This window comes from Strix uralensis, chromosome 1, assembly GCF_047716275.1.
Source record: "Strix uralensis isolate ZFMK-TIS-50842 chromosome 1, bStrUra1, whole genome shotgun sequence".
NCBI lineage: Eukaryota > Metazoa > Chordata > Aves > Strigiformes > Strigidae > Strix > Strix uralensis.
The window spans coordinates 22,849,979-22,875,333 of NC_133972.1; the positions used below are offsets into that span (position 1 = coordinate 22,849,979).

Consider the following 25,355-nt stretch of genomic DNA (forward strand, 5'->3'; position numbering starts at 1 on the left):
TCCAGGTTGTCTACCAGCAGTGCTACCTTCCCAGCTATAACCCAGGCACAGATTCCTCATGTTCCACAAGTGGTATTGGAAAGCATTGCCACAGAAATCCAGCAATTCCTTTCAGCTGAAGCTGCATCTTGTGCTTTAACCCAGACGGGCGGTCACAAAAACCTTAGGAGAACCTGTAACAGTTTCATCTGCAGAACTGATCAGCCAAAAACCAAATATCAGTATACACACGCATTTTCCTCAGATGTTTGAAGAGCAAGGAAAAATACTAAATCGTCTTCTGGGATATTAGACATATGCATGAACCTGTATGCTTTGCTAGGCTGGTTTAAGATATTTAGAAACTTCTTCTCCATTAACCCTAAGAAATTAGAAAGGAAGATCTAATGGCTTGCTGCCTTATTTTTTTAACTTCTCTGAAAAACTAAGCTATAAAATGTTCACCAAACAACCATGCCAGAAGATTTCATTATGCCTGTGCCTACTTTTTAGGGTTTAGTGCTTATTAAATAAACTCTCATTAACTTAAGGAAACAAATTAATGGAAAACATATGAACCTCTTCAAGCTTTGAATGGGTGAAGCATTAAGCTGTCAAAGTAATTACCAAGTACCTGAACAGGTTTGATTTGGCATAAAATAAAACAAGTTTTAATTTACTGTGGAAACATGAAATCTATAAAGATTCAAACTTTTGGGTTTGCATCTTACTAAGATGATTATTCTTACACAAAAACATTTACCACAGCATTTATCTTTAAAGCTCTCACTTTTGAGGGCATCAGAAGTTGCATTACTTAAGTAGCATAACTCTGATAGTTGTGGTGAGGAGGCACCAGTGGATGTCAGGTCTTTGAAGCTGAAAGGTTCATGCAACCATGCCCTGAAGTGCAAACGTGGAGTTTGATATGAACAAAACTCTACTTAGTAGCTTAAACTGTAAAGCAGTTATTTTTTGCCTTTGTAGTTAACTGTATGTTACCGAACACCATCTATGCATATTTGTCTTCTGGTTACTTTTTCCAGAATCCAGCAATTAAATAAAATTAGCTGTTTGAGAGGAGAAACTCACCATTAATTTGCTTAATTAAAAAAAAAACACAACCTTTTAAATAAAAAGCATTTGCAATGATGAATTTGAAGCAGACGCTAAAACAATTGGGCTCAGGAGCCTGCAGTGCATACTCCTGAGACCAAGTGGTAAATCTCATTTAAGGCCAGGTGGTTCTGTGCAGAAAACTAGGTTTATACACACATACTTAATAGATGCGTTATTGTGATTGATCTTACATAGGGAGAAAGCTGTCTGTATGGGCTCTGTCTGTCATTTTTTGGCCCTTAAAATAAAGATCAAAGGCAGGAATAGTTCTCTCACAGCAGCAAGGGGCAAAGGTTCAGGATATTGTAACAGCACCTTCAAGCAGAACCATGCCCAGGGCTCCTGAGAAAGAGGAACACCCAGACCTGTCCCTGTCTCACTTGAGGAGGTGGCCCCTGAAATAGAGGCATCCCCTCACCTCTCCCAGTATTTACCCAAACCACCCCACTGGAAGACACAGCCTTTGTGCCCTCAGCAGGGACCAGTGATGGCCTCAAGTAATGTTCACAAATGAGCACCCATCACTCCGAAGGCCTTTCATAAATATTGGGGAAAAGCCTGTGGGAGAGCTCCAACACCCCCTGCTACCAGGAGGCCTAAGGCCGCTCAAAACTTCTGCAGTTCTGAAGGAAAATGTCACACGATGCCATAACTGGCTGATGGAGACATGCCAGGCCCAGCATGTCTCAGGGAGAAATCAGCTTCAAAGTCAAGCAACTAGGTGTAATTCAGCCAAGCACAGCTTTCTTCTTTTTTCACGAAGGGGCTGTGACTGTGCAAGTACTGTGGTAAAAACTAGTATTTAACCTTTGCTGGGAAAAAAAACAGGTAGGTCAAAGTTGTTGCAGGGATCCTTACATACACGGAAACTCTTTTTGCACCTTTCACAAGATTGCCCTCATTTCCTACAATTGAAAAAAAGAAAAAAACATGGGAAAAAAACATGCAAAAAAGGACAAAATGAAAAGAAAAAAGAAAAAAGCACCTCAGAAGAAATTAAACACATCCAGCAGACCCATAAATGCCTTTTGCTCCCTAAGGCTCAGCTCCCTTGAAATCAGTCACACATAGCAAACTTTGTCCCTCCTGCACTCTCTTTCACTGTTTCTCTCCCTTGATGGGAGGAGACGCATGTGGTACTCCCTTCCATCCCTCCAACATCCACCATTCCCTTCAAAATTAAAAAAAAAAAAAAAAGGGGGAGTACATACTTTACATGGAACATTTTGTTTCTTCTAAATAACACTTTCTGAAATCAAATCCTTTCCAGTTAGAAAAAAATACAATAGTTTTGCTGCAAAGATGACAGGACATCATCAGAACTTTTCTTCACATTTTCTTCTGAGAAAACACCTTTCAGAAAGTGAGGCCATTTTCCTCGCCTCATGTCTAAAAACGTGCTGTGTGTTGATGGAGTATTGCTCTGTTACAACCCCATCTTTGATGGGATGCACCATGGCACTCTTTCTAGAGCTGAGCGACTGTAGCAGTTGTAGGAGGATAAATACACAGATCTATATATAAAATACAACACACTCAAATGTAGCAAGAAACAAAGCAGTTCCTCCAGTTTTTGAAGATTCATCTTGCACAGAAGCATTAAGCCCGACTTGTGTGCACCAGTGTAGCAATTCTTTAATACAAGAGATGGACACAGCCCAAACCACAAAAAACCTCCAAAAACTTTTGTCTGTTAGGAATGTTGCTAATTGAAGCAATTTGCCATGCTTCATTTATGTTGTTGGAACAACATGCCAGAAGTTTCTAAGTCGCTGTAAAAAGACTGTCCTTTCCTCTAGGCTGGATCAGTTTTACACACCATAATTCCTAAGTTTCAAATAAAATTAGGTAATCCTTGCTTACTTAATTGCTGGGAAGCTATGCTTTATGAAAGATAAACCAATCACTAAGTTGGATGTAGAAAGCCATTTAAAGGAATGAATCCTGTAATTTTTTTTTAGTTTCTAGCTTCAAAGTTTTTGGGGAGATAGATTTACATTCAGGTCAGGAGTTTCTGAACTGCTGTCCCCTCCTATGGACCCCCACCTTTCAATTAATGGTTAACCAGACTTAGAAATTTTCATTTCCAAATGGTAAGTACTTTCATTTACATTCATATTAAGTGGCAGTTTTAGAGATGGCCTAGGGACCGGATGATCCTTGCTGAGTTTCCTATGCCTTCCAAGAGTAGATCTGACTAATTCAGCCTAGGACCCATACCCAGCAATTAGTGTGATCCTCAGTTGTGAGGACTTCAAACATCTTCTATGTGCATTAAACTTGCCTCAAAAATCAATAAAAACATAAACCAAAAAAAGCAGTCAGTACGTACTGATTCTGTGCATTTAAATTTAGAACAAAAAAGGTCTTCACGTATTTTCATAAAGGTCTCTTCTGGGCTGGAGTAGTCATAAAAATGTACATTTATGCTGTTTTCCCTGAAAAGAAATTAATTTGGTATGTGTCAGTTGGGCGTGAATAAATTACAAACATCACAACCCTACCAAGAAGCCACTGAACCATTTATTTTTATATGAAAGCTTCAAATATTTTACAACCCTTCTCCCCAAAGATCTAAACACATGCCTTTAAAACCAGCAATTAATAGCGTATCACTGGCTATACAAGAAAAAGGACACTCACAGTCAGCAGTGTATTATCCCAGCAAACTAGATTCTCTAGAAGCCCATTTCTATTGTCTAGGGCAATGGCATAGCTACCAATACTCAAGGATGAGTTTACACACACACACACAAGAAAACTGTACACTAGTTACTCCAGCTGGTAATATTGTTGTATTTTATTTATTTTTTTAAAAAATTAAGTCACACCTTTCTCTTAATGAAAAGCAAACTGGAATCTGTCTGAACTCTTACTCTAAACGTACCAAAACAAGCACAGTGAAAGTCAACCGTAGACTGGAAACAACTGTAAACTAAGATTTATATTGTCTTACCAAAAGCTGAGTTAACATAGAAAAATAAAAACACCAGTCAACACACATCACATTCTTCCTTCAAAGATCAAGACATGAACAAAAGCTTGACCTCCATTATGTTCTCTTCAGTTGGTTAGAAAGAACACGAACTAAAAAATTTCATCTAAGCAACTGCAGAAACTGAGCTAGAGGGATGAAGCAGCCTTGAATTTCTTACAGACTTCTCATTCCTTTTCAATAACAGAGAAGTGAGAAATATTGACCAGATGAATGCACAGCTGGACTACTCTGATAAAAATGTATTGTGGCAATTCAGTTACCTGAGAAAATAGTTATCAGTATTGCAGAAATCTTTAAGTTCGCAAATGACATTAAAACAACTCAGTACACTTTGAAATATGTGATCCCAGTGACTAGCCAGAGACCTAGGAATACACATTTCTATATTAAAACTGATAAACATAAGCAGAAAAATACCTGAAACAATTAAAAGGCACTTTTAGCTGGCATGTGTTTTGCTACATGCTATAGAAAACTGAGTCAGATACGACATTATACTGAATCTTATAGTGGTCCAAGCAGTATAATGGTATACACTGTTAAATACACACATGATCATATAAATAGTCAATTTGCAATGCCAGCACAGTTAACAGGAAGAAATCCATTTTTTTTAAACTTAGTAAGGTTTCTAGTAAAGACATTTTAATTTTAGACATTATTTTAATGTTTAACATTATTGCATGCAACACTGTCTAAAAGTTTTATAGCACCTCCACGTATCGCTAGGCAAGAAACAGTCATGGTAAAACATTTGGAGAGAAATTCTCAAGTCATCAAGTCTACTGTTGCACACAAAATTGCAAACATCCTCCGTAACTGCACACCTGGACAAGCCAGATGTTTGTATACAAAAGGCAACTTTATTCATATACCCGTAGTCCTCTGCACAAAAATCTGACCCTCAAGTTTTAAAACACACAGAAACTGAGGGGTGTGCTAATGACAGCACTTAAAAATGAGACCTATTATTTACCTGATTTCAAGAGGTGCCTTTCAAAGGCAGCTAGACAACTGAAGTGTAAATCTCACTAGAAATCAAGGGCTGTTCCCACCATTTCGACATGGTTGTTAAATTCAGACTGATAAAAAAAATGAAATGAAAAATCTAGGTTTTCCCTATGGATTCACTCTCATTCTTTGCATTTCGGGGAAACTGCCTGCTGGAAACAATCTGTCATCTTTACCCCTTTCTTTAATTCTTATTATATAACCAAGCATCTCTAACAGGTGAAGTGAAAAGCATTTGTAAACAGCTGGATGACCATAGCATCATTTCTTCACTGAATCCTATTCTTTTGAACCAAAAGCGCAAGATATAAGTAAGATGTGAATCTACAGACATCCAAACAGACACGCAAATTGTTTTAGACTTTTGAAACTGTTTTTGTAAAAAATTAAAGAAAATACCGTCTTTGGTGTAAGCTCACACAGTGCTATCAAGTATAAAAACATCAACTGGAAATTAGAGAAAACCCATAACTTTACTTCCAAACTAGAAGAGCCCAAGCTCAAGCATTCACACTGATTTACACCCATGGAGCTCCTCCAGGCAGCATACATGGTCTTTCACTACACTTACATAGTCACTAGCATGCTAAACATGATGAATTTTCAAGCAGCAAGTGGTGGAAATGACAGTGTCTCCTCCTTTGCTCAGACATCAGCAGATCGTTTAGACATCTGTGCAACCTGGAGCTGCCCTGAGATGGTGATGTAGACTACACCTTCCAAGAGTCACCAACCAACACTCAGGAACAAGTGACTTGAGAGGAGGAAATATTGGACAAAACACTCTCCCACAGTTTTAAGCCGGCAGTTAGGAATTCATTTTCCTGATGTCTTTATAATAAAAAGCAGGAACATACCTTTGTCACCTGTTTCACAACCAAAAGCGCATGCAGTGTTGGAGCATCTCGAGTGGTTTTGAGTGTGCTAAATGTTCACTCTAAAACTGAAAGCTATCAACGATGGAAGTTTAAAAAAAAAAAACAAACAACACATACAAAACAACAAAACATCAAAACACATTTAAAAATAACACTCCTCTTCAGTTTTTTTCCTAGACCCCTGTCCTTACACCCGTATTTCCACAGGAAACTGCTATACTTGGTGTAAAATTACTCCACTAAATCATCCTGTTCTTTATTTTCCAGCAAGGACATGCTTGTATCTCCATTATTCTTTTCATTTTTATCTCCGTTGTCCTCCAATTGCTCTGATTTCTGATGAGCAAATGTGTAAGTGTCATGGTCTATGTCTGTCAGAGGTGGAGGTTCCTCGGTGTTAGAAGAGCATTTAATGTCTTTTCTGAAGGAGAACGGAGGTGGAGAAGGCGGCAAGCTACCAATGGGTCCATCAAAAGGCCGGTACACATCAACTTCTGGAGCAACAGAGCCATTGGATTCCTTCAGCAAGTGCCCATAGACCATAGCATCATCAATAACTGCATAGACATGAGACTCATTGTTTTTCCTCCCTTTTGTGAATAAGCCTTGTCTTCCAGGCACCTGGGTATTTACATTGGCATTGTACACTCCCACCATGGGATTCTGGCTTTTCTTCTTCCTGTTACAGTTGAAATTGTTAACAGGTCAGAAACAACATATGGCTGGTGTGTTTGGACTCAATAAAAACAGCTCGTTTACCCATCCCAGCCACCCCGTGTCAGGCAGTCTACCTGGATTGAAGGCTCTACTTGCAATCTTAGGAAAAATAACTCTTGAGTCTAGACATGCTTTTTTAACAGAGCAGAAAATAACTTCATGCTATTTGGTTACCTACTACTGCTCTGCTGACTCTGAAGTTTCCCAGATTAACTCCAATGGCCTCCCAGGCATGGAGGTCCCAGCTGTGCAGTGTACTGTGTCTCCCAACATCCACAGACATTAACAGGACCTAGAGGCCATCAGATCATCACAAAACAAGGCTGAGCATTACCGAAGACAAGTAAGATAGCGGGTCCTCTATAAAAGTTGAATGAACTTTTCTTGGTTGCACTTTCTGGAGCGACTGTCCCCAAAGTGGAAAGACCAAAGGCTAAACTGAAGATTTTTAAGCCTGTATTTGTCAAGTCTTTCCTGCATGGCAGAGAAGTGACTGCTCTAGTCATCACATTGCACAAATTCATTCCAGCTCTACAGCTTCAGGACCCAATCATCTTGGCAGCACTGATCACACATGTATCAGAAATCCCAAACTATTGATGACTTCAGACTCCGCTTGCATGAATAATGCTATGCACACCTGCTTTGCACAACCTAGTTCTCTCCTCAAGGGCTCATCTCATAGAAAAATGCTCCCACTTGACGTGCAAACTCCAAGAGAAGTTGCTGGAGGTTGCATAGATGAACGATAGCTCCTAGCATTATCTGGGTGAGTTTACAGCTGGTTTGAATAAAATCTTGTCTAGAGTCACACATGCAGCAGCCACATTTGTTGCAATTTTATTTCACAGGAATTGCTGATGAAGTCCAACCAATACCTTACTTATAGTACAGCCAGAAGCCTGTGCTAAGGCCAAGGTAGGCAATGCATTGGGGGTTGAAGTAATGCGACTCCAGGAATGCTGCTCTAACCCTTGAAGTTAGTCGATTTAGTGTAAATCAGCACTCCTGGAGTCGCATTAATTCCACCACTATCGCCTGCCTCGTGCTTCAGACCCTTGTTCAAGGGGCCTATATCAACATGTGAAACAGAGGGCCCAGCAGCACTCCCAAAATGCCTTCTTGAACTGCTAAGCTGCACATGCCAAACTATTAACTTACTTCTTCTTAACACAGAACACAGTCAGTCCAATCACTGCAAGAACTCCGGCCCCGGCCACCACAGCAAGTATCACTCCTAGGTCTGCAAACAGACAAGGTACAAGGACATTGAGCAAGAGATACAACATCCAGCTTTCTCCTAAAAGCTGTCTGGGTCTGAACCTTCTCAAGAGTTTCTAAGCATACCAGCTGCCTGCAGAGCAGGAGTTTGAGCTGTGCTCACCGTGGGGCAACACAAGCCGTTTCCAAGGGGTTGGAGGCCAAGCAATAACAAACTCCTGCTGCTAGCAGCAGAGCACAACCAAAAAACCCAACCAACCCACCACTTCCAAGAGTTCAGCTCGTGTGCTGCTAAACTTAATCTGCAGCATCTCACATGCCTCTGGCTGAACAGGCAGGGAAGAGAAGAAAGTGCACAGGGAGACAGAGAGGGATTCAACAGAGGAAATAGTGACATTACACCAATTTCCCCTCAATACCATCCTTTCCTCTGAAATACAAAAGTTCTGTAGACCTGGGCTTTTCTAGGAGTCATAAAATTGATCTGGAAAGTCCATGAATAAGCAAAGAAAAATGCCACATGTTTTAAAAGTAATATACATTACAAAAAAGAAAAAAGACGAAAAACTAGAAATTAATTTGATAAGTGTTTCAGTTCTAGCCTGTGTAGCCAATACTTCTACAGACAGCAGTCTCCCACAGGTGAAGATGAAGTGCAAACGTGAAGTAAGTTTACATATGCAAAAGCTACCCTAAAAATACATCCCCCCCCCCTTTTTTTTTTGACTACTTATGTTTCAGGGAGATGAAAGACAACAAGAATGCAGTTTTTGCTGTTAGTCTCAGTGTTCACATGAGCAAGAAATCATCTGGGACAGGTCTCACCATATAGTGCAGAGTGCCCTGATGACTAATTGAACTGCTAACATGAAGTAAGGACTACTTGGATGAATAAGTTAGCATAACCAAATACCAAGTCATTCACCAGGTCTGTGACCTTGGGAGGGAAAAAACATCACATCCAGAATGTATAAGAAGATCAGGTGATCTTCAACTTAAAAAGCTAAATTTAAAAAAAAATAAATCTAGTCTTACTCCCTCCAGGACCTGCAATCCTGTGACTCAAAAAAACCCTCCTAAAAACCACAAAAAGACCCCCACTACATTAAAACTCCTCCTTCCTCCCCAGCTGTAACTCTCAGAGGTTTTTGAGGGACAGCTATTTCCAAAGGTAGGGATCCCATAAAACCCACACCCAAGGAGAACCAGCATCCATTACTATTCCCCCAGGGGAAAGAAAGGAAACAAGCAGAAAGCAAACCACTACAACCACCTTACAGGACTCACCTATCTGCTTGTCAGCAAAAGTCACCCAGAACTGCAAGGTCAGCTGTGTCTTATCCACGGGTTTACAGTTGGAGACGTTTACCCAGAAGTCGTGATACATGTTTCGGGGCTCGGGCAGCTGCTCATCCTCACGGCACACAGTCTCCTCTGCCCCCAATGTCTCTTCCTTTATGTTGACATAGGCACGGCCTGTCTCACAAACGATGCCCATGCGATTCTTGGAGAACCCAAGGCGGGCAACTTGCTTGCTGGGCACAATGACGTACCAGGATATGGAGACATAAGGAGGTAGACCATAAGGCCAGTTGGGAGTCTGCAAGTAAACTTTAGCTTTTGGATCTGGACTCACAGTGAAAGTGCACTCATCTGTAGCAAAGGAAAAGAATACAGGAATGAAAACTTAGTTTTGATATTTCTTTTTAAAGTCTTCTCTTTCAGCATGTAAAATTATCTGGTCTTTCTTCTCCATAACAAAAAAGCATCACTTATACCTGTGATCAGCAAATTTATACAGTCAATTGCATCTCAGTACCAGCAATAAAACTCACCTATCGTCCCCTCCTGCATCAATAATTATCACAATTAGCACAGATATATATGCAGAATTTCCCACAACCAGCTATCTACCACCTGGAGTACAAAGTTCCTTCCTTCTTCCAGGAATAAACCACCTCACCGATTCAGATAAAGATTGATCCTAGCAATGGCTCCAGGACTAGACTCTACAGAATTGAACTCTTATTTATATTTGTTTGTATGCGCTCTAAGAAGAGTATTGAGAGATCCAACACTACACAACAAAGTAGTACAAAACACTACCTTACCTTTAATATGTGGCACAAAAGACATTTTCAGATCCTGATGGTTAGACTCATTGAGGAATCCTTTACCAAATGTTTTTAAGGATATGGTGATATTATTCCTCAACTGAATCTTTTCAATGGATCCACCAGGACAGAATACACCAACATTCAACTCTGTCTCTGGGGTGGCACTAACAATACTGTAACTGTAGCTCGTGTTGCACCTCTGCTCTGGGACGTGTTGCTGAAGTTTCAAGGACGGAGACGTAATTTCTATGTTGATCAGATCGGGAGCCAAGAGCTTCCAAATAAACTTATGCAGTCGAATTGGCAATTGGGTAATAGTCTTGGGCACCAAAAGGGAATAGATCTTCCTCTGACACCACCGAAGATCAACACAGCCTGCAATCACAAAAAACAAGTCCCAAGGGTTGTATTTTTCTTGCAGAGGAAATAGCTAGGAAAAGTAAGTTTTCCTGCGTACCAGAGTACATACACACACAGAGTACTGTTGGTTTTGTGTTACAGACCCAGATAAGCATCTGCCTAAGAAAATTTTTTACTCAAACATGTATCATTTGTATTTAAAGAGCTTTCCTTAAAAGGGTGCAGGACACCAAAGAAAACAACAGATACAAACATATTCAAAATCCCTCAAATCAAGATATTACTTTTGCTATATCACTTGCTGATTGGGACACTGTTGCAGACTACTCAAGGTCCAGATATATACTTAAAAGCTCTTTCTCTACTGGTAGTTGAAAGCATTTGGGAAAATCCTACACCAAGTGGATATGCAAGAGGCACAAGATGCATTCCTGATGGCCACCTTGGTCCTGCATTTTCATGGGCAGATTTATGGCTCCCCTGCTCTGTTTCCGTATTTTGCAGTTTTCAGTGTGAAGATTCTTAGGTACCTTCTGTCCTCTCCTTTTTAGGAATAGCTACACAGTTTCTATTTTTAAAGGTAGAACGAGGTAATGAACAACAAGGTCATCTCCAGATTCATTGTACCCATCTCCCAGCTGGCCAACGCCTGGTTTCTAACCACACTCTATTTAAAGCCCAAGAGAGAGAGAAGGTTTGTTTGACCCTTGAGGAAAAGCATGCAAAAGCATTCCCTAGGAAACAACGTTAAGCCACTTTTGTCATACTTATGCCTTTTTCAGCTGTGATCCTCAGATGGGACAAGTCCTTGCATAGAAAGGAGATCTTGTAGATGGCTCCAGACACTAAAGTCAAGACGCGGTCACAGGTGCGAGGATCCTTGCAGATCAGGCATATCGGTTCAGACATGAGCGGGATGCGGCTGGGCCACCCTTCAAAGTGTATTGTTACTGTCATATTCCACTCCTTGCTCAGGTCAACCAGATGGGTGACATCTGCAATGAAAAACATCCCACAGCAATTACTGGCAAGAAGCATGGTGTGAAGCAGAACTTTCTCTGTCTTCTCACCCCGTTAGACGAGCAGCTGTCATAGCCATTTCTTTATGAGCCAAGAAAACATTATTTTCTTCTTTGCATCAGTGTAATACGAACTCAGGCAGTATCCTATCACTTTTCTAATTTAGAGGTTTGGTCCTTTCCACACACAAATCCCATCCCCCTACCACTTCCCAGCTGTAACAGGGTAACATGTATGCTAGCCCCTTTTGAACAGGTTAGGCTATAACATAAGGAGCTCAGCCAACTATGCTGGATTTGTTTTCCCTAAGAGGTTTCTTGCATTTCTTTTAAAGTCAATTCTACCGATCACACAACAGTTGATCAGAAAAGGCATCAACAACAGGCTGAGCAACGTCAGTCTCTCTCTCCCCCTCTGCTAAAGCACTGGTGTGGCATCTGCAAGTGCTGGGTCAAGTTTTGAGCTCCCCAGCACAAGAGAGACATGGATGTACTGGAGTAAGGCCAGCAAGGAGCCACAAAGATGCTCAAGGGATAGATGGATCTCTAATAGGAGAAGAGAACGAGAGCTGGGACTGTTTAGCCTGAAGGTGGTGGCTCAGGTGGATGTGTGCACGTGTGTGTAAATGATATGGTGCCAGACTCTTCCCAGTGGTGCCCAGTGACAGGGAAAGAGGCACAAATTGAAATATAGGAAATTCTGCTTAAACATAAAAAAAAGCAAGGTTGGTCAAACACTGAAACAGGCTACCCAGAGAAGTTGTGAAGTCTTTGGAGATACTCAAAACCCAACTGGACACAGTCCTAGGCAACCTGTTCTAGCTGACCCTGCCTGAGCAGGGCGTTTGACTAGATGATCTCCAGAGGTCCCTGCCAACCTCAGCCATTTCTGTGAGTCTGATATCCTAGATGACTGATAGAAACCATATCTACTCCAATCTAACTGAAAAATCATGAGCCCTTCTAAGACCTAATTCCATGAGTCTCTTAAGCGTGCATCATAAGAGCAACTCTAGCACAATACAAAAACCAGACATATTAAAGGGGAAAGGGTTATGATTTTTTTCTGATTTTCCCTAACCAACTGGCTTCAAGGCCTTGTCTTCCATCATGTACTATCCGGGCAGCTACAGCAAGTTGGAACAACGAGGGTAAGCAGGGATGACAAAAACCTTCTCCCACATAAGCTAATGGCAGTTACAAATACTCAGAACATCTGGAACAGGGAAGATAGGGAAAGAGGAAAAAATCCAAAATTATGGATCACAGCCTAGTTCAAAGATTAACTATCACGTGGAAAGATAGATATTGGATCCACACAGCATCCTCACACTGTTAACAAGGCATGTGTCTCTTATGTCAAAGAAAGCAACCTGATTAGTGGAAGGTGTTCCTGCCCATGGCAGGGGGGTTGGAACTAGATGATCTTTAAGGTCCCTTCCAACCCAAGACATTCTGTGATTCTATGATTCTATAAAGAAGATTAAAAAACATATATACACATACACTATTATTACTCCTAATTTTCTGGTTTTAGCTATGGATCTCAAAGTCATAAACAAAAGGTGAATAAAATAGCTCTCTCCTGTGTGGAAATCAGACACACAAAAAGGCAAGAGGTCAGATGGAATTCTCCAAGTCACTGGCACAACCAAGCACAGAACCAAGAATTTCTACCACAAGGTAACTCTTTCTTCAGAATGTTTTTTTTGCAGCAGCAGCTAAACACAGAGAGGGTTAGATCAAGAAGTTATTTCGGTTGGAAAGAGCTATATTCTCCTCTTATTTAATGACAAGCATCACAGACAGCTGTGGAATACCCAAATGTTTGGGAAGCTTTGAGAATATGCAGATACCAATGCATTTTTAATAAGAGCCATGTTTAACTTGCACACTGCAGATGGCATTTCTTGGTTTGGGGTTTTGTTTGTTTGTTTTTTAAATAAAAATTTCAATACTGTCCTGAGGGCTGAATTTGAATCTTTGATGGAACTTATGTAAGTACAAAATCACTCATGAAATCCTACAAAACCCCTAGAGAAACCCCTGTTGTCTCTTAAATCCAAGTGGTTTATTACTTACATTTCATTCAATAAATGACAACTTGTTTTTCATTTTTTAGGTGATTATCTACTGGCCATAAATATATTAAAATTTTTCTTTGCTTTCCAAAGTAGAAGGGAGATAAAGCTGATTAACTGAATATAGTGTTTTTACTCTGTCCAGCTTCCAAGATGCAACACAATAAATGTAAGCAAACATGATTTAGTTAACAACAATTTCAGGAGGATTTGCTGTTCATGAACAGAGCCAGGCTAGACAAAGAACTCAGGATTACAGTGGTGAGATGCTACAGACCCTTTCTGGATACGTGACTTCAAGGTACAGGCCATTCAAACTTCATGCCCTCTAAAATTACTTCGAAAGCCTTTAAGTAGCTCCAGCTGCAGAGGACCTTCCTCCAGACCATGGACTTCCCTCCACCTGCTTCTCTGCAGTGAGGGTACCTTGATTACTAACCTCCACGAAGAACCGAGGTCAGAGCTAAGAAGCCAGAGGATAAATCACTGACTTCATAGCTCATTACCTAGCCAGGCCTTTTATTTCTGTTTTTAGATAAATGCTCTGGTATTACAAGTCATTGTGTTAAGCCAGTCTGATTTTGAGGCAAATAAACAGAAAAAAAAATTTCTTAGCATAGCAACAAGTACAAGAAACCTAAAGAACATCCAAATGTGTAGAGAATATTATCACTGACATCTTCCACGTCTAGTGTGACTTCTTCACACTAGACGATATTCAGGCTTCCCTAGGAAGCAAAATAAAACTCAGAGGAAAGAAGAAAGGAAGGAAAGAAATGCATATTGGTGCCATTAGTAGTATGAAGACAATTCTACATCTTCAGTTTCACCAGTTCATGCTAGGGATCACGACCAGCCGTGACAGCAGGTTTCACCTGGCTAAGCACAACTGCTTACATTCAGAGGAGAATCGTGGGCTCACATTTTAAGAATTATCTTTAAACTGTTGAATCTTACAGATGAAAATAAAACTGTATGAATAAGCTTAAACTTTATTTCTGTACTGGAGAAGAGGCAGCAAGGTGTGAGTCCGGACAATTCCAATCAAGTAGTTGCAGCCCCTGTCCAATAGCTGGATCAGGCCCCCAGGGGGAACACAGTCACAAGGAAAGGCTAGCTGGTGCTTAGCTTTGCTTATACAACATGCAAGACCTGATACTGCAGACGTTAAAGGTATTTTTCAATTACATGATGCAGGTACTGGAAAAGGAAAGGAATCTCTGTTTACAAGCTACAGTGTAAAATCTACAATGGAGCTTTATGCTCCATCGCAAATTGCAAATTTTAGCACCGCTGTCTGCCTTGCCATAATGATGGCCAGTGGTACCCCGGGCAGTAAAACAGGCCTCAGCGTTGCTTGGCAACCCACCTCCTTAAACTCAAGGAAGGTCCAAGGAAAATGACAAAAAAACCAGTATTTCTCTTTCTCGTGATGCTCAGCCCAGGCATCTGTAAGCAAAAGCAACAGAAGGAGCAGGCAGGTACTTACTCTCATCGACCTGCGGGTGCTGAACGACAACTTGGAAGAGCAAGCGGAGAATGCCGGGGTTCTGGGCATCCTGATCGCAGCCCTGCAGGGACAGGTTGAAACTGCCAGCGATATTGGCAGGCTGACTGTCGCTCAGCTTGAACACCTCTGGGTTGCTGAGGGAGCCGGGGATGTAGTACTCCACCCTCTCTTCTTTCCTTTCGCAGTTGGAGAGGCTGTAGTTGTGGAAAAACACGCTTGCTCTCATGTTGGAAGGAACCACAAACTGCCATGTCATGAGCTCGTCTTCGGGAAAGCCCAGTGGGTAGTTTGGGGACATCAAGGTGATTGAAGATTCCCCCTTCAAAATTGATTCAATAATGCATAACCCTAAAACCATGGGGGAGAAAAACCCATACAAAACAAGTTGCAATTAATGAAGACACACTGACATATCTAGCACCCCAGCAGCAGAGTATTTTTATTTTGAGAGTGAGATCATCCACTTCATCTACAGGTTATTACAAAACCCTCAGACTAAAACATATACTCGAGTTGATGCTTTGGTCTTCAATTACAGAAAAGGTAATGGATATATTAATGCTGCATTTTCAGTTTAGTGGGTTCACCTTTCAAGCACATGGACAGAGAAGTCTTTATGTTTTGGACAGGAAAGATCCAAGTTCCTACTTCTGACCCTGGCTTTACAAGAGCAAACATGCAACCTGATAACTGCTTCTGCTTCGCTGGGTTTTGGGAAACAAAAGATGTGAGCTTTTATACCAGCACAGAGCTCTCAGTCCAAAAACCTCCCAGATCTAACAAGAGCATGCCAGCAAAAAGCCTCAAATACACATGATAAAAGATGAGTGCGAACCCCAGAGGCTGTGCAAGACACTTCATGCCTGGATGACTCTTGTCAGCGTGAAGTTGGGTACACAGAGATCATGGTCCCACTCTAGGAATCCAGCAACCACGTGCAACTGCAAGGAGTGCCAGGAGTTACAGAAACTTGTGCTCTAGAAGCTCGAACATGGACCAGGTTCCTTTTATAGCTGATGGCAACAACTGCAGAGTTCAAGTACAGAGGAAGAACATCCCCCAAGGAGGGTTTGTCATGAGATCAAAGTAACCAACTGATTGCTGTGTAATATTACAGGTATTTTAAGAAGATTACTACACAATGTTTTATGTTACTGTACAGGTTGAAACACATAGCTGTATTTGAGCAGGCTCATGAACTTTCAGGCACTGCTTCCCCTTTTCCTACCTTCCTCTCCTGAAGAGAGGCATTGGATTGAGGCTCCAGAAGTTAAGGAAGCCCTATTTAAAAATAAACCAACTCAACTACACACTGCAACTAGCAAACAATTCTCTTGGCTCATTCTAATTATGCCACCTAGTCTCACCTAGCTGAAAACACAAAAACAACAGAGCAGGTATGTTTAAGTTTTAGGAAGTTTAACGAGTTTGAAAACAAGTAATGTACACCAAGAGCAGCAACACAACATTATTCATAATTATTAGCCAAACTAAGATATTCTGACCCCAGAAGAGCACCAACTACCAAACTAAAAACCATACAACGATAGCTTTCAGAAAAGATGAAGTGGAAGGGAGTTAGAGATAGCAGACCAAAACTAGAAGGTTACCTGAGAAAAGGTTTAAATAATTCTGCTGCAATCTGCACAAGGCAATTACAGGTGAGGAAACACTACTCCTTACTTACGTTTTATGGAAGCCCTGTTAGCTATGCTGAAGCCTGAGGTGGAGAGAGACGAGTCCCATGGGAGGTGCAGAGACATAACAACTCCTCCCAGCAGCTTGACGCGAGACACCGAGCCATTCCTGCAGAAGGTGCCAATGTTGACCGTGGCTGTATCAATACAGCTGTTGATGGTGTAGCTAACAAAATCTGGGCATGTCTCTCCTGGTTCAATCTGTCTTAGCCATGGGGTTGAAAATTTCAGTTCAAGTCCAGCCTTTGTACTCGCCTTCACGTCCCAGATGAAAGTCCTGTTAAGGCGAGGTAGCCCCGGTGGGTAAAGATGAACATCTCCAAAGGGACACAGGCCTGACACACAGTCTAAATGCAGAGAGAGAACAGCCATAATACACTCTGGAAATCACTGAAGTAAACGAGGAATTTGACACTTTCCCCTTCATTGCTATTTTCACAATTTTTACGTTGCACTTAATGTGCCTTCTACATGCATTAAAAGACACTCCTATAGCATGGTCACATGGTGTGTCTAAACAGGACTCCCAGCCCATAAGGTAGACAGGATAAACCTGCTTTAGTCAGGCTGATTAATAGAAGCAATTCATTGTCTCCAATATTCCTGCCTTGTTTGCTGAAGAATTTAGAAAGTATTTAGTGAATAGGGTAGAGCACTGAATGGGCAAAAGGGAGAAATGGAATGTCAGGAGAGCTGGAAATTATGGATCTAAAGAACTGATTTTGTTCCATCTTGCTCAGAGAATTCCTGGCAAATCATTCATCTTTAAATTATCCACTGCTTGCCATGAACTGTATCTTCCTTTCCTTGGTGCCCTGATGAACAAACCTGGGCCCCACACTTTACAGAATTAGTGAATAACAACAACTGCCACTGCAGAATTTTGGAGAGAACTTAGCTTTTCTCTGAAAAATCCAAATTACTGATATTTTAAGCTGGACACTGAAAATAAGGACACTTTAATCTATGTTTAGGCTCCAATTTAAAAGAAGAAATATCACAAGCACATCTTACAAATATATCATGAAATGTTGTTAACGTTACTATTTGCATGAATCATATAAATAAAACTCCAAAACAGGAAGAGAACTATCCTTGAACACCACCCCAAAAATAACAAAGATGTTACCAACAACTGAATGCCCAATGAAGTTTGGGATCTTGTTGAGAAGTAGCACATGTTCATGTCACTAAAGAGTACATTAACATACATACACCAGGGATAACACTCAAACTAAACAAAGCTTTAGTTACAACACTTCCAAATTTTCAGTTTCTTGACTTCAATAATGTTCATTAAATATAAGGAAACATGTGCATGTCTTCAATGTTTGTTGCCCTTATAGACACAACCAAGCTGTCAAAACAAATAATGTGGGTAATATATCATTATCAGTGCTTAGAGGCTTTTGACAGGAAAAAAGATTCTTTGATGGGTTTATAAACTGTGGGAAAAGGGAAAGTGGCAAGGAACTGATGCAACAAACTACCATTTAACTGTTTCCAAAACAGCCAAGTTAACATTAATTCTGCCAGCCATAATACAGACTTCTTAAATTTGCATAGTTTTAGTAATTCAAGGTTATTTATCAGTGTTCAAAAACTTCTTCTTACCCAAGATTATAGGGGATACCTTAAGGCAGTAACAGGGGAAAAAAAATGTACGTGGTTTTACTAGAGGAACATTACCATTGGGGGAAAAAATTAAAAAACTGTATCTTACCAATATTTTTCTGAATTTCCATGATAAAATATTTCTCTGGAGTACTACAAGTAAAGGTAAAAGTCACGTTGTCCCCTGGCTTTATCTTGAGTTCAGACCTGATGACATTTTTAACACGAATTTGACACCTTGGTGAAACACCAGGTCTCAGTTTAATCATAACTGTGATGTTGTCCACTGTACGAAGAGAGATTGTAAAGGAAGCTAAGAAAAAAAAAAAAAAAGAGGTGTTTTGTTACTAGGATGTACGAGTATCACCAGCCTCTCCACACATCCCCACAGATGCCACATTGTCAGAACAAATATTCACATTCACATTCTCAGAAGTCTCTGGTGTTGGACCAACAGAAAATGACTCCGCTCTTCTAGTCCAATGCAGACAACACAGAAATCCACTTGCTGCACACACCCAGAGAGAGGTACACATGGAATCTGTGTGGGACCAGTTCTGCTCCAGTTTACCTTCAGCAGTGTTATTTATTTCACATTTAAAAAGTACCTCAGCTATTCCTTCCAAACTTCTGTTGTCCCAGTTTTGGGTTTTGTTCTGTTATGCCCATCATACAGTCTGCTTCATTTCTGAAGGCACCCATGAAGTCTTGACTCAGTTTGGGAAGTTTATTCAGCACCAAACAACAACGCAAGCCCAAACTTTAACTGCACATGATGGCAACGGGTGAATCTCTGGGTATGCCTCAACAATTACTGCAGACCAGATGAGGTATTCTGGTGATACCGAAAGCATGTACCAACAGACATTTACACATGTGGTTGTGATCCACTCCCACCCTCCCCACCTTTTACAACTCATTCCCTGAAGGTACAGGGCATCCATGCAATGCCTCTCAGCAGCACGGAAGGCATCTGTGGCCTGGGATGGACCGTGTGTGCTTGGATACCTCCTCTCCATCCCTGACATGACCATCATAGACTTACAGCTTTCAGGGAATACATAAAAACCTCAACAGTCTTCACAGATTTCAACCCATCCTCAAGCACTACTGAATGAAGGAGCAGCTCTCACAGGAAATACCGGCGCCACAGAATAAACTGCTCGTTGAATAATTTTCTTTTACTTTATCGGTCCGTTTATCAACAAATGGACCAGACCTGACTGTCTTCTGAAAATATACATGCACTATAAGACAGCAAGAAGCACTGTCTGGACATTCAAGATGACTTAGCAAAGATTGAGCCCAGTCCTGCCTGTAGTGAGTAAAGTTTGTACTGAAGTCAACCGTATCCCAGCCCCAGGTGAAAATCTGAGAACAGGTCAGTTGGTAAGTTTTCTGGTATTTGTTTTCACCGCTCTCCCTTCCTTATTTCAGTGTATGGAAGATACAATCAGTGTCTACAGCACTTGTGCTTTTAGTGTTTATGGAAAAAAGAATAATTTATGTATATAAAAAAATATATCAGATCTAGAAATAAGGGTACCCCAACTTTTGTTCAAAAAGGTCTGTTCCTTGAGTGGGACATCACACAGGGCTGCATGACAAAGCGCTGCCCATACGCCCCGTTGGGAATCCTCTTGGTCAGTAACCCCAATAAAGAGAGATTTACCCTAGCAAACTCAGCAGCACAGCCCCCCAGGAGAGCCCCTGCAGCCATTCCCATCGCCAGGGGGTGTGCCAGCAAGGCACGGGAGAACAGTTGGCTCAGAAATGCACATCTGCAAGGCACCCCAGGCTGCGCCCAAGTGCTCACCATCCCTTGAGCATGGCCAAGGACACTGGCCAAAGCCCAGAGACCCGAGGGCTTACCTGGTGAGGGTTGTGGGGAGCAGGGCTGAGCACACCACAGGAACCCTTGATTGGCAGAGCCCTCTTGTGGCAGATGAGCACACCAGAGACCCTCAACCAACCTATCCACCCAACTCAAAACTTTAGCCATTGCAGCTGCAGGGAGAAGCGTATTGTATTAATGACTCAATTTCCCACAAAACCCACCTGTCTTATTTTTAAGCCTCCCATTAAAAACCTCCTGATTTTTACAGCAATCTCATGGTTCTACAGGTCCCAACTTTCGCTGCAATGTTTTGCAAAAGCCCTGGGGATCAAGCAGTCACATGGGCTATCGTCCTTCCCTGCCACTGGGAACACTGCAGCTCCAGGTTTGCGAACACAAGGCATCAAAAATCTCACTGCTGGGGGGAGTAGGGCAGAAACGAGTACTCAAAGAGATACCTCATTGTGCTTTTATTTGAGTTTTGTTGGTCTTGAGCCTTCTTGCAGCCTTTCTGGCTTTTCGACACAATCTTGTAATCAAAAGACTTAGCAAGCCCTTGAAACTGCCTTATCTATTTGCCTCCAGGATCAAAGGCTTTAAATGAAAACCTGAACCACCACAAGGCTTGCCGAATTTCTGCACATACTTGTAATGACGAGTTTACCAACTCTCCAATACCATTAGTGAGAACCTGCTCACTGAGTAACTTTCCTACAGCTTTTAAGTAATGGGACAGTCCTCTCACTCAAGAGCCTATACAGCCTTGCCTCTTCCAATGGTTGGCACTACTCAACATCTACATTTTTGCCACAGAAATGCTTTCTGAGCTTTCCCAAGGAAAAAAAAAAAAAAAAAAGATGACCAGACAGACTAGGAACTACCTTGTAGGAACTGCCTTGTGCAATAACCTTCCAAGAACATAGGGGACGATTGCAGGGGCAATGTCCACAGGGTGGAGAAAAGAGTAATGCAAAGCCAGCAACTAGGGCTGCTCCTCATTCTTTTGGAAGAAGCGGTTTTCAGAAGAGAAAGTGAAACAACTACTCCCAGTCTAGCCCAGAGTTTTGTCTTCCATATTACTGGATGCTTTTTGGGTTCCTTTGGGGTTTTTATTTATCACGCTTAGTGCACAAAATACCCTTTGACCATGGTGGTCATCATTTTTCTGATGTTTATATCATCCAGATATGAAGTGTTAATAGCATAGTACCAGTAATTAATAACTATGGACAAAAGAGACTTCTTTCTTGCATACAGTAATTGTCATAGTTGTCTACAGTTTAAGTATTACTGAAAAGTCTGTTTCTCACTTTCTGGTCAAACAGTTCTCCCTGTTCCTTTTCCCATCCCTGGGACAGCACAGCCATACAGCCAACCTAACAGGATGGAGAAACACACCAGTGCCACTACCAGCCAGCAGTTCTGCACCAAATGCTCGCACATGGCTCTAACACCATTTTTAGTCATGAGGATTAAGTTTAAGCATAACCTTAAGCACATGCCTAGCTTTAAAACAAAACAAATACATGCCCTGAGCTGAAACTAAGGAAGAGAAATTTTCAACATTTTGAAATAAGCAAAGTGTTCCTACAAGGGTCAAAACAAAGCACTGTCTTCCCCAGCCCTTGAAAGACCTGACTTCTGCTGCCTGTTTTTTTTGCCCCCCCCCCCGCCCCCTGCCCTTTCCAGATTTCATGACCATGTAGCCATTCATCTGGTCACCCTGCAAGAAGATCAAATCCTTGTCAGCTCAGTATCACTTCCTAGCATGGACAATGGCCCATGCCTCAGCTTTCCAAAACAGGATCTGCCCAAAATCACAGAAGTGCTGCAATTAGCAATATATCAGCATCCCCGTAGGCAGCAAGGATGCAGATCTATACCCAATTAGGCAAAGCTGTCTGCTAGAAGCCCACACAAGGACAGACACCTAGATTAGTGCATAAACAAACAGCTTGCTAAGATGAAACTCCACAGATAATCATTTTGGCCAAGAAATGAGAGCACAGTGCTGTTGTGTCAACAGCAGGCAGCTGCTAGGGACGTGATAAGCTACATTAGACTATCAAATCTAATTTTCATAGGAAAAATGGAGAAAAAGAATCATGCGGAAAATATATCCAGTGATCCCAAAGTCACTAAAAATAAATGATTAAACCCCCCCAAACTATAGCCACACACACGCAGCACAATAGAGAGACTACTTAAAAAGCACCTTTACTGCAGAGCTTTTATAAACATGAGTGAGTCTCTTCGTGACTCACACTAATCTGTCTTTGTCTATGATTCCCACTGCATGCCTTATTAGGATTACCAGTAACCGTACACATTTCTTGTAAAGAAGGAATTTCCACGCCTCGTTGATGCTGCACAGGGATGACACACAGGATATCTAAACCAACAAGAGGAAGCATCACCAAGCTGGATCTAGTCTCTGTCTACACAACAATGAAATCGCTGGGCTAGAAGATGTCAGAGGTGAAGCCTCCAGCCCTGAGCTGGTTCACAGGCTGACAGGATCATCTGATCTCACCCTAAATTTTTTTCCTCTAAGCAATTAGTTTTGCAGCTTCCTTTGGCTCTTTCTTCAACTGCTCTAATCTAAATCTACATCTTCCCTGCCACAACTGGGTTTCACTGCTGCTCATCCTTGTTTAAGACTGCACCTTCATGACAGTTGTCGCAGCATCCCTTTATCACTAATGTTCCTCTCTATGTAAGCGCACCTCGGCTAGCTTTTTCTCACCAGTATTTTTCCAAACCCTTCACCAATTTTATTGCTCCAAACTCTCCAACTTGAGTTAGAAACAAACTGCATAGTGTAAACCAAGTCAGATTACTCCACAGAGTTTAGCCTAAATTTATCTACTATGGTTGCATCTGACACTAATATCCTAGAATTTTTTAATATGTATGTATGAATGTCAAAAGGACATTTTTCCTGTATGAGAGGGGGGTGCAATGTAAAAGACAGCTGGAGAATAGTAGAGCCAGTGGGACTCACAGAGTGTGAATACATACGTACAAGGAATGGACTTGGCAGGACAGCGATTTTTATGGCTATGTACAGTGCCTTGCTAAACAAAGTCGGAGTTAGAACAAAGTCCAACTAGTTTTGGCTAGAGGGCTGTGTTTTATTGCAGCAATTTATCCATAAGGATCTATGGATTGTTTAATGTGACTTCACCGGATGGATCAAAACAATGAGGAAAGCCCTAGACAGACCAAGAAACCAAAGCCCACAAGAATCACCAACAAAAAATCCCAGATGTTAATTTATCACAAAATAACATACAGAAACTGTTGGTTTGCTTGTTCTGGTTAAGTCATGGGCTTGTTCCACTACAGCCATTTTTAATAAAAAACAGTTGCATGGGGCTGACTCAGACACCATTCACGAGCCAGCGGCAGCTGGAGGAGACAAGCTGCTGCAGAAGATGAGTAGCAGCAACACTGGCCCCGGATATGAAGTACCTGGATCCAAATCCTTGTTCTGCCTGAGGGAGTTCTGAACCCACACAACCAACACACCTCTCCGGAGAATGGGCTCGTCCACCACAGCATGTTGTGCCACCGCCTCAGGACAGGGATAGCACCACAATGCTGCCTGCTTCTACAGCTCGGTAGGCTCTCCTGGAAGGCTCCCCACCTCTTCTGAGCCCTTGCAGGGATGCTGGCCCACACACACACTCCTAGCCTGCTGAGGCTGTTCCACTACACATAATCTACTGCAAGGGTCATGGCAACACAGCAGGAAGCAAGGGGTATGACCCAATAACACAGTAACCTGGCCATATGCTGAATTACTTCAGTTTCAAGCCATACAAACTCCTCTCCCTGACCTAATGGACGGCCTTGGGGCACAAGACAGCAGCATTAGCAGGACACATTCAGAGCAATCCATCCAAAACACCCCCCACCTAGTGAGGGGACCTCAAGGCTGTCTCCTGTGTGACAGGGATTGCAGGCTCCAGCTCCCATATCCCAAGCAAATGCCCCAATGGCTCAGCTAACAGACACACCAACAGCTGCACCTGATCATCCATTTCCCCATCATCTCCAACACTATTCACTGCAGAGTTGACTCAAATTTGCCAACAACAGGTCAAAGAATATTTAAAAGACTGTATGTCTCCCTGCTTTGCTGACTTGAATGTTTTGTACCTGCTTTACTGAATCTTTCCTTGTCAATTTGAGTCCAACTCTCCAGTTTAACTACAGCACCCAAGTATCACCCACTCCTCCAATTCCACCTGCAATGCCCATACAGGTAATCGCCTTCACATTCTTCAAGCCCTCAAAATTAGTCAGGGACCACACACCATTTATACTCTTCTCACCTACTAAACGGTGCTGTAAGCAGCAAACTGAGATCATGAGCACAATCACAAATTATAGCCCACCCTGCTTGCTGCAAGCTGCTGAAATTCTGTTGGACTTTTATAAAGCAAACAGGTTTTCTTTTCAATTAAAACATGAACTAACCACTCTTAACATTGCTCAATGATTTCCTTCTATTTGGACCTGTCTTCCAACATCACGCTTGCTTGGGATATGAGGTCCATATTTTGTCAAAGGATTGCTTTCAGGAAATCACTGAGAAAATTAAAGCTTAAAATCTGCCAACTTGTAAACTTTTACAGATAGATGCTGCCAATGACTATTATACCAGGGTAACCACCCACATCTCAGGAGTACACCTGGGGGAGAATATCCATTCCTCAGCCACCACAGCAGGGGCCCCTAATATTCACCGATGGTTTAAGCTGATAGCAGGATGGGGCTGCAAAGCAGGCGAGATGTCACTTACCCAGTTCTCCTCACCAGGGAGGAAGGGTGGACACTTCTGGGGTAGCGATGTTACAAGCCATCCCAGCACAATTCACCAGAGAAGGTCTGTCAGTACCCTAGGTCAACAAAGTTGCTCACTCAAAAGTTGTTAATTCATTAATTTGAAATGCCTAGCAAGAATAACGTACCTTCAGATTTAAAATAACTTTAAAAAAATTATAAATTTCAAAGGTTCTACCCCTTTCTCTAGAACTTTTTTTGGAAGATAATTAAGACACTCATATAGCTTGTGTAAACGACATTTTTAAAAGAAGCTTTTTTCACCAAAAGTGGCAAAAATAGACACTTTGTGATTTGGCAAGTTTAGCTGTAATTACAGAAAGGAGAATGTTGACTCTGAGCTGCC

General features: G+C 41.7%; 1 protein-coding gene across 2 annotated transcripts in view; it reads right to left on the reverse strand.

Moving 5' to 3' along the window:
- Positions 1-3,860: 3,860 nt before the first annotated feature.
- Positions 3,861-25,355, reverse strand: part of CDCP1 (CUB domain containing protein 1) — a 28,509-nt gene continuing 7,014 nt past the window's right edge. For both annotated transcript variants that reach the window (XM_074891617.1, XM_074891625.1), the window contains 8 exons: positions 18,431-18,634; positions 16,698-17,054; positions 14,990-15,358; positions 11,168-11,395; positions 10,035-10,415; positions 9,211-9,576; positions 7,864-7,945; positions 3,861-6,664 (listed from right to left, as the gene is read on the reverse strand). In XM_074891617.1, coding sequence (XP_074747718.1) covers positions 6,217-6,664; positions 7,864-7,945; positions 9,211-9,576; positions 10,035-10,415; positions 11,168-11,395; positions 14,990-15,358; positions 16,698-17,054; positions 18,431-18,634 — 2,435 coding nt within the window. In that variant the 3' untranslated portion in view covers positions 3,861-6,216. The remainder of the gene's footprint in view (positions 6,665-7,863; positions 7,946-9,210; positions 9,577-10,034; positions 10,416-11,167; positions 11,396-14,989; positions 15,359-16,697; positions 17,055-18,430; positions 18,635-25,355) is intronic.